The 10,266-nt window shown below is 39.2% G+C and overlaps 1 protein-coding gene across 2 annotated transcripts in view; it reads left to right on the forward strand.

Annotated features, from left to right (window-relative positions):
- The window catches only part of FAM237B (family with sequence similarity 237 member B), a 30,832-nt gene extending 26,044 nt beyond the window's left edge, over window positions 1–4,788 (forward strand). Inside the window, exons 8-11 of one of the 2 annotated variants that reach the window (XM_077857046.1) lie at window positions 108–588; window positions 1,236–1,464; window positions 1,538–1,615; window positions 3,155–3,565. In XM_077857046.1, coding sequence (XP_077713172.1) covers window positions 3,158–3,565 — 408 coding nt within the window. In that variant the 5' untranslated portion in view covers window positions 108–588; window positions 1,236–1,464; window positions 1,538–1,615; window positions 3,155–3,157. Of the gene's footprint in view, window positions 1–107; window positions 589–1,235; window positions 1,465–1,537; window positions 1,616–3,154; window positions 3,566–4,162 lie in introns of those variants that run through there. The other variant, XM_077857047.1, reaches the window with a different exon arrangement.
- The last annotated feature ends 5,478 nt before the right edge of the window (window positions 4,789–10,266 follow it).

A 10,266-nucleotide genomic window follows, 5' to 3' on the forward strand; every position in this document is an offset into this window, starting at 1 on the left:
AAAAAACAATGTATTATTTGAGGATGAGCTTCTTGTCTTATATATACTAGATTTTAGTTATTACTCTCCTATGAATTGCTGATTTACGTCCTTTGCTTACTTTATAGCAGTGGAATGCCCAAGATCGAGTCAAATTGGACAACAGCTTTGGTAGAGGGAGGGGTTCAAGCTTCAGAAGGGATTCTGGACGTTGGATTAGGTCACCTTCAATGTCTCTGCTAACTCTGCTAAGAATCTGTGATTAATAGTGGACTGAAATGCCCAGAAACCTAGAGCTGAAGAAAACCTGGTGTGAGATGGATTTGTGTGCATTCTACTTTAACAGAGCAAAGGAATCACTTCTCAGTTCTGTTTTGTAGAGGAGCTGGTCCTAGAGTTGGAAGGGACATGGAAAGGAATTGTCAGGGCAGGGCTAATGATGATTATGACATATGTGGAGGAGGGCAGAGTGGAGCTTTGAAGAGTGATAGGGCTAGGAGAAGTGGACTTTAGGGAGGACAGCTACTGGGAAATTGGGCTGTTGAGTTTGGCCAGTAGTCTCAACATTCCAGCTCAAAAGACCATGAGGAAAGGGTGATCTGCCTAAGGGTAAGTGGGGATAGGGCAACTAGCTTTGGGTTGATTTTCCCATACAGTTCCATGTGATGATTGCTATTGGGATTTGGGCATAGAAGACAGACTTAAACATAAAGATAGTCCAAATGATGTGTCAAGGCTAAAACTGATGCGTAATATACAGATAGATATTTAAGAGACTTGCCCTGAATCTTCATTCTGCCAAATGCTAAAGAAACCTCTCAGAGTTAAACAGTGTGTATTTAGGTCGAAGGGAAGGTATGTTGCAGGTGTGTATGTGTTGGTATTAATAATTTAAATGGCACTTAGTTAGAGGTTAGAACTCATCAAGGAAGTTCATTTTCATAGGGTCCATAAGCTTTATGGAAGTTTTTCTCTGGATAGTAGAATAGGGCTGGGAGGATGGGGAGGAGATACCTTTGGTATATAGTAGACTGACTGCTTTGATGGATTTTCTGAGAAATAAAGTAAGTAAGGGAGAGAGTGAGGAAGACCTGAGCCGCTGTAATTTCGAGAAATTTAGAGAAGAGCAAGATAGCAGCGAGCCAGTGCAGGGCGTGGCGGGTCCAGTGGGTCTCGGGTCTGGGAAGGTGGGCAAGCAGAGGGCTGGGCCTCGGGAGAACGGCCACCCACTTTCTGCCCCCTCACTCTTTCTCTAGAAAAAGAGCGTGGTTCGGATTGCGGGGCTGACCGCGGCGCCACCCGCGAGGCCACCGCAGAGCCCGAAGCGCCGCCCTTGGCGAGCCGGAACCTCCCAGCCCCGGAGCCTCCCTGCCCCGGAGCGCCGCGCACTCAGCACACTTCAGCACACTTCAGCACAGGACGAGTTCCAAGCGCTCTGGACGCCCGTGGAGGATCGCCGCTCCCCACTTTCGCCTGCCTCCGGAGGTGGGTAGGGGGTGGGAGCCGGGAAGTCCGGGAGTCGTCGGGAGCCCTCGCCGAGACCTCTTGTCCCCCCCAGGTGGGAGCCGCCTGCGACCCCGAGCCAGCGCAGCGCACGCGGGACACCGCGCTGCACGCGCGCCTCGGCGCGGGAGAGGTACTGGGTCCGCGCTCGGGCTCCCTCTTCCCAACCCAGATGACCGCCCCCGGAGGGCGCGGCTCAGGACCGTAGCCCGAAACTCTTGTGGGAGACAATCTCAGGCCCCGCCCAATCCTTTTCTTTTAGGACTCTATCATAAATTGGCACTCGCAGCTCATTTTGGAGGGATCACAGTTTTTGACGATGCGAAACGACCCGAATAACAAGTTTAAATTGGTTTCTTTTGATTTGTCTCTTCATCCTAACTTATGTTAGGGAAGGTGTCAGACAGCCGTAGATTAGTAAGGAGGTGCTAAAGTCTTCTGGATCTGCGCCCTCTCCCCTCCACTCCTCTATCCAGGCTGTCAAGGTTTTGTCAGGGACATTTACAGGGCCATCCTGGAATAAGGTCTGTGGCAATTCAAAGCCAATTTAGTCCTTGACTTCCACTTATGTAGCCAGTGTGCTGAGTGATCAGTTAGTTGGCAGGGAAACTTGTACAAAGAAGCATTAGAGAATGCCAAGATTTTGCCGAATGCCTTTGGCCCTGCACTATGTCTTATTAGTTATATTACCTTTATTGTCTTCGTGCTCCTTCAGGTATGTATGTTAATCTTCTCCAAACAGGTCGGAACAACCTGAGAAAAGCCAGGGACCTACTAGGCATCAGTGCATAACAAATATTTTGCAATGAATAAATGTAAGAAGCATCAGTAACTTTGAAACTTAGTGCTTGAGCATTCAACACCATTTGGGCTAATAGATTGGTAACATCTAAGTTAAAAAAAAATGAGTGAACACCCTTGTCTCATGGTTACACATAGAATGGGCTCCATTCTGATCCTAGTTGGAATGCATTGTGGTAGGAGTCTTGGATAGGGAGAGAGAGGAGACCTGAGAACTTGCAGAGCCATATCATAAGAACTTTTCTAGTTTGTAAAGGGAGAAGGTTGGAGCACATGCTTTTAAAGATTTCTTTCAGCTCTAAAAGTCTGTTATGAAATGAATCCATCACATTGTTATAAATATGTTTTGGATTTCAATGGCTCCAGAAGACTTCATCAGAAGGTTGGTAAACAAGTTGTAACTATTTTTTCAAAGAAAGGTCTGAGAGTTGGCAACTTAGAGGAAAACCAACCAATACGTAGTAGGCAAATTTGGCTTGATCAAAACCAAATATATATGTATTTACAAATTTTTAGGCTTAAGCAGATCATTAAGCGATTGAATAATTTTCTTTTTTACTTAAAAATATATTCTTTTTAAAAGAAACAGATGAACACTGGAAAGGAAAGGAAAACTAAAATAAGATAAAAACAGGGAGGCAAACCATGAGACCCTTAAACATAGAGAACAAACTGAAAGTTGCTGGAAGGAAGGTGAAGTAAATGGGTGATAGACATTAAGGAGGGCACTTGGTGGGATGAGCACTGGTGATAAATCCCTGGTTTCTGCCCCTGAAACCATTGCAGCACTGTATATTAACTAACTTGAATTTAAATTAAAATGTAAAAACTTAAAAAATATATTCCTTGTTTTTTGTTTTTTCCTCTATAGAATATGGGTTTTGCCACAAGAAGATGGTTCTACCTACCACTGGGCTGCATGATGCTGATCAGTCTGATTAATGCTGATTTTGAATTTCAAAAGGGGGTGCTTGCTAGCATCAGCCCCGGCATCACGAAAGATATTGATTTCCGGTGCTGGAATGCTTGCTCTTTGACACTGATAGATCTCAAGGAACTCAAGATACAGCACAGTGTGGATGCTTTCTGGAATTTCATGTTGTTCTTGCAAAAATCCCAGCGGCCTAGACATTATAATGTCTTCTTAAGCATAGCTCAGGATTTCTGGGACATGTATGTAGACTGCTTGCTTTCACGATCTCATGGAATGGGCAGAAGACAGGTGATGCCTCCCAAGTATAATTTTCCACAGAAGATAACAGAAGGTAATTTAAATGTGTAAAGAGAACAGCAGTTTAGTTTTCTTAAAAATTCAATATTTAATCCTTATTTGCCAACAAGTGAGCAAATTTGCCATATTTTTTTCTTATATAATTGATTTTCATTATTATTTACCAACTGGAGGGGCTCTGATATAGAGATCTAAATGATTTTTTTTTTTAAGATTTTATTTATTCATGAGAGACACAGAGAGAGAGAGACAGGGACAGAGACACAGGCAGAGGGAGAAGCAGGCTCCATGCAGGGAGCCTGACCTGGTACTCCCTCCTGGGTCTGTCTCTAGGACCAGGCCCTAGGCTGAAGGTGGCGCTAAACAGCTGAGCCACCCGGGCTGCCCAAGATCTAAATGATCTTGAGATGTTATTACATATACATTTGGTAGATCATTAAAATTGTTACCGTATTTTCCCCATGAATAGTTCATAAGAAAGCTATTTAACACTATAATTATTCCTATTACATTTATTGAAGAAATTTTAAACATAGGACATATAGTTAGGCTTTAAAAAATTTTTTTCAGTAGGGTTATTTAAAAGGAAGAAATATTAAGAGTCACATTAGAGTAAGTATTAACAATTTCTCCTCTCTAATATTATAGGACTGGATTTTACAAAACATGAATATTACGTATAAGAGAGAGAACATGGGAAAATACCTCAAGCAAGGTGACATCAACCTGAAAGTTTCATTCTATCAGTATTTCTGAGGTCAAATATTTTCTGTAGTATTTATCAAAATTGTTATTTCTAATTCTTCAATATTTATGAAAGCTGTATTTTTTTGATGTGTAAAAGCTTTATGGCTATTGAATTAGCATTCCCATCTTTTCAGATAATTTGTCAATAATTTTTTATTTGGAAGGCATCTTTGTAAACCATCTTTAAAAAAGCATTTAAAATGCAAATGCAATATATTTTTAAATACAGTAGTCAATGGAGTAATGCTGTAACTAATTTTATAAGGTATCTTATACATAATGTTGACTTTAAAACAGTGCCAAAATTAATGCCAGTATTGTCCTAAAAAGTAATATTTAATCTTGATGTAGTGTACTGAGTGGCTTCTGAAATGTACATTTCATCACTGAGCCATCCTATGTATTAAAGTGTTTTTCTATACGTTAAGGACTAATTTTTTTTATGTTGTCACCTTTATTGTCTTCATATTTTAAAAAGAATAACAAAGGTAATAAACTTTGTTTTACTAAAGTGCAGTCTGGTAGAATTTTTGTCTTTAGTTTTTTAAATTATTATTTCCTATTTACATCTCACATCTTATTCCAAAGAGGATATGAAGCTTTAAAAATATATGCCAAGCAATAGGATAGCATGAAGTAGATGAGGAAACTAATATGATAGAAAATGAAGACAGGAAACTAATAATATACAGTTGTAGTTTAGATTAATACTTTCAAATGCATGTTGTAAAAACTTGTACCTTTGACAAAATAGTAGCTGTAAATTGGTCTAAATGTCCTACTTCTCAAGGTGAAGAAGGACTCATGAGCAGTTTCAAGATTCACATTGTTGATAAGAAAAACCAAACAATATGTTTAGGAGAAGCCCAGCAATTGCTAGGACTAAGAAACAATAAAAATCCTGGGTTTTCGGGGATCCCTGGGTGGCTCAGCGGTTTGGCGCCTGCCTTTGGCCCGGGGCTCGATCCTGGAGTCCCGGGATTGAGTTCCGCATCAGGCTCCCGGCGTGGAGCCTGCTTCTCCCTCTGCCTGTGTCTCTTCTTCTCTCTCTCTCTCTCTATCATAAATAAATAAATAAATCTTTAAAAAAAAATCATGGGTTTTCATAATGGCAACCATGGAATACAGCACTGTGTTTTCAAGTATCCTGGCAATGTCAGATTCCCTTCAATGAAAGCTGATGCCCGCACGCCCAAACTCAATTAAATATAAATAATTTTAAAAGCCCCAAAATAACACTGAACAAGTGTGCCACTGGTAGTTAGACTTGATTCAAGAATAAACTTTTTTTTTAAAGATTTTATTTATTTATTCATAAGAAACACAAAGGCAGAGACACAAGGCAGAGGGAGAAGCAGGCCCCCTGCAGAGAGCCCAATGCGGGACTCGATCCCAGGACCCCAGGATCATGCCCCGAGCCAAAGGCAGATGCTCAACCACTGAGCCACCCTGGCGTCCCAAGAATAAACTTTTAAGGGTGGAGGGGGTGTGACATCCTTTGAGTTATGGACCACTTTGAAATTCTGATGAAGTTATAGACACTTTAGTAGGAGTTACGTGTACACAGTGTAAATCATTTGTGTATGATTTGGGGGTTTGGGGTCGTGAACCCCAGGTTAAGAATATGTTTTTAGTTTTATATTTTTTTGAATTTTTAAAGAATTTCCAATACTGAAGAATGAATGGATTGCATAGCTTTCAAGTATTATTTTACAAGTATTTCATATACTTGAGTTTACATAATAATTGGTTGCAGATAAATATGAATTTGTAAGTCTAATGAATTCCCACATTGAAAATATTTTATCTTGACAATTAAGGACAGATCCCTAACCTCATCAAATCAATTGGCTGAGAATAGGTCCTGTGTTCTCTTATTCAAATGACTAGAAAGATACACAAGAAGTTGCCTAATTCATTTCCTACAGATGGAGGCAAAGGATTGATTTTCCTTAGAGAATCTCTTTTACAACCTGTGGGCAGATGATCAAAGCTCAAAAGTTCAATGGCATAAGGCAAAACCAGATAATTTTTGCCTACATTTTTTTTTTTTTTTTTTTGCCTAAAAACAAAACCAGTTGTCATCACCATAGTGGTTACAACTTCTATTGCAGCAATGATGAACTTTTTAGCGTTAATAAACTTGTTAGCCTTCCAAAATGGGTTAATTGCAAAATGGATTTCTAGACCTCTTAGTTGAATTTACAGGCTACACTGGATTATTAAAAATAGTAAAAATAAGGACATTTTGTTGTTCTAAAGCCAGAACAGTTGATTTAAGCCTTTTTGCTGGTACTTAGATATCATATTCTGTTTAAAATCCCCTCCCCAGGATCCCTGGGTGGCTCAGCGGTTTAGCTCCTGCCTTTGGCCCAGGGCATGATCCTGGAGTCCCAGGATTGAGTCCCACGTCAGGCCCCCTGCATGGAGCCAGCTTCTCCCTCTGTCTTGTGTCTCTGCCTCTGTGTGTGTGTGTGTATCTCTCATGAATAAATAAATAAAATCTTAAAAAATAAATAAATAAAATCCCCTCCCCACCTCACAATTTTTGGCACAAATCATGCCATTTGCATATGGAAAATTTATTCTTTTTTCATTATTCATTCATTCAACAAAAACTCACTGGGCTTGAAAGTACACTGCTAAATAATCCTTGACTCACAGAGCTGCCATTGCAGCGGAACAAAGGTACAGTAGGAAATAATAATTCAAAAGTAGTTTTATGATATCAAAATATAAGTTAAAAAATGGTGGTCATGATGTGGTTGAGTGGGGAACAATATATATTTCTCTTTTGCCCTATTCAAAATCATCTGACTAGCTGAGGCAAAAGATCATTTTTTAACTTTAAAATAAACTTTTTATTTTAGAATAGTTTTAAGTTTGCAGAAAAGTTGCAAGGATAGTGCAGAGCGATCTTGTATATTCTTCACCTATTTTTTCCTATAGTTAACATTTTACATTAGTATGGTATGTTTGTCATAACTAATGATCTAATAATGATAAATTATTAACCAAATTTCATATTTTATTTGGATTTCACTAGTTTTTCCCTGATGTCCTTTTTCTGTTCAGAATCTCATCCAGGACACTTTACATTGAGTTATCTTGTCTCCTTAGGCTCTAAGAAGATGACCTTGACAGTTTTGAGTACTGGTCAGGTATGTTGCAGAATATCCAATTTGGGTTTGCCTGATTATTTTTCTCATGGTTAGACTGAGTTTATAGGCTTTTTGAGATGAAGACCGCAAATGTAAAGTACTTTTCTCAATACTTCAGATCAAGGGATATGTCATCAACATGAGTTGTCACTGATGATGTTTAACCTTGGCTAAGGTAGTGTATACCAGGTTTCTCCACTGTAATGTTATTTTCTCTTCTCTGTGTTCTTTGGAAGCAAATCAATAAGCATAACCCACAGTTAAGGGTATGAGCAGTTATGTCCCACCTACTGAAGAGGGAATATCTACATAAAGTATCTGGAATTCTTCGTATGGGAGATTTGTCTACACTCCCTCCCTCCCCGTCGTCCACTTCCTTCATTCCTTTTCTTTCATCATTTATTTATATTAGGGACTTACAGACTTTTTAAATTTATACTTTGGATTATAATCCAGTACACTACATTATTTATTTTGTTTCTGAAATTGTTCCAGCTTTGGTCATCAGGAACTCTATAGGATGTTCTAGATTTATCTTGTGTTTTTCCACCCATCCCTGGAACCAGCCATTTCCTCAGGAGCCCTGGTTTCTTTTATTGGAGAATATTATTAGAAATTAAGATCTGAGCTGTACGTGTTTCTGTAGAATTTTGACCTGATAATACCAGGCCAATTCCTGAATGTCAGGGGCTGCCTTTTTCTTTCTCAAAAAGCATCCTTGACTGTAAATTTAATACAAACAATTATGAAACATAATTGCTAATTAAGCTTAAGTCTAAGTAAGCTTAGACTGTGTTGGCAGAAAGCGTACAAAAATAAGGAAAACTAGTTTCATTATGTCCTTCATGAGTCCTCCTACACTTGAAATCTTTGTTTAGTTTGTCTGGTCATAGTGTAGAGGAATATTAACAAGTTGTGGCACTTCAGAAGGGGCTGGCCAGATATAATGTCTGTAATAATTAAATAAGAATGGTTACAGAAAATGGATATTTGACCTGAAAAGACTTAGGCTGAACATGATAGTTTCCTGTGATATGAAACGTACTGTGTGCTCCAGAAGACAGACTGAGGATGAGATGAATGAGTTATTCACTTGATTATTCACTGGTTTTCATCCAATCTAAGCAAAAACTGGCTAACAGTTTAATCATGGAATGAGCTCCCTCATGTGGTAAAAATCTCACTACTGAAGTGTATGGAAAAACATTTCATTCATATTCCTTAAACTCCATTTTTATTCTTTTGAGTTTCTTTTCATTTACTTTATAAGCAGAAGTTTCAGTTTGAGGGCTTGAAATTTTGTCTCAGCTGACTTCTGGAAGGGAAATATATTCTCTGCTTTTCAGTCTGGATAGGCTAAGTGGGCTCAGGAATGGTGTGGGAGCACAGGGTGTGAGGAGAAACCTATTAGTGACATTATCAGCCTATTCACTTGCTCACTGCAAGGGTGGCTGTATTGTAATATACAAACTCCATGCATTGTCTGTCTACTAAGGGCAAGTATCTGGATTAAGCAACACTACCCTCCATCCACTCACATTTCTTCAACTGTTAAGTGGCTGCTAAGTAACAACCTGCCCTATTTTACCTTTTCTTTTCCTGATGGGTAAGATCTGCACAGCACAGGGGAAAGGGCCACAGATATCACTGATTATTTTAATTGTAGTCAGCCCTAATCAGTTTGGAGATATCAAGTTGTCACTGATTATTTTAATTGTAGTCAGCCCTAATCAGTTTGGAGATATCAAGTTGTACTACATATAAAAATTATATTCAGCCAAGTAATATCAATTCTATTTCTACATGTTGGTTATATAAAAGTATTAGTTGGGATCCCTGGATGGCTCAGTGGTTTAGTGCCTGCCTTTGGCTCAGGGTGCAATCCTGGAGTCCCGGGATCGAGTGCCGTGTTGGGTTCCCAGCATGGAGCCTGCTTCTTTCTCTATCATGAATAAATAAATAAATAAAATCTTTAAAAAAATAATAAAAGTATTAGTTAATGTAATAGTATTTATGTCTTGCCATTTTAGAGAGGGTCTATCACTGGATGGAATAAATACATTTCAACTACTTTAATATGTCTGTGTTTGGCATTATGTGTTTAATATTTGGATGAATCTTCCTTTTGAGCTCAGGGCTTTGCAGCATTTGCGGAGCTCAAGGGAAAGGCTGTCAGGAGCTGAGGCTGCCATCACACTTATTTAATAATTTATTTACTGATGTATTATTGGTTTCAATAATGAATGAAATGTGGTTTCTACCTTGTCCTTAGGGAGCTTAACAACTGAAAAAGGAGCTTATAGTCTACAAAATGATGCAAAGATTTATTGTTCTTAGCCATGGACACTTCATCTTGATTCTGTATCTGGTATACTTGAGGTATATCTGGTGCTTTTCCATATGGTCATTTCATCATTGCATGTCTCTATCCATGTCTGTTTTTGTCCCAGTAACTATTCTCTCATGGAATCTTTGTGCGTAGGGCTTCTTGTGAGGAAGAGGAACAAAATATACCTTCCAGTATCTTGGTGGTGGCAATGATAGAGAAAATGACTCAGGAGATGCAAAGTTCCCTGGTAAGCTGATATACATTTTCTACTCCTGTAGGCTGCAAGGACAATGGGCTGCTGGGCCAGGATGTGAAGCTGCTAGCTAATGGTGTACTGTCAACTCATTCTAATTAGAACATTAACAACAGTTGCAGTTTCTCCCCTCATTGCAGATTATGCTACCTTCACAGATGGGGATAATAGAAAATTCCTTGAGGAATGTGAGTTTGGGGAAAGGAAAGAGGAAGAGGAGGATGAAGAAGGAAGTAGGAAAAGGTGGGCTCAGTGGGGGGTG

This window comes from Canis aureus, chromosome 18, assembly GCF_053574225.1.
Source record: "Canis aureus isolate CA01 chromosome 18, VMU_Caureus_v.1.0, whole genome shotgun sequence".
NCBI classification, from domain to species: Eukaryota; Metazoa; Chordata; class Mammalia; order Carnivora; family Canidae; genus Canis; species Canis aureus.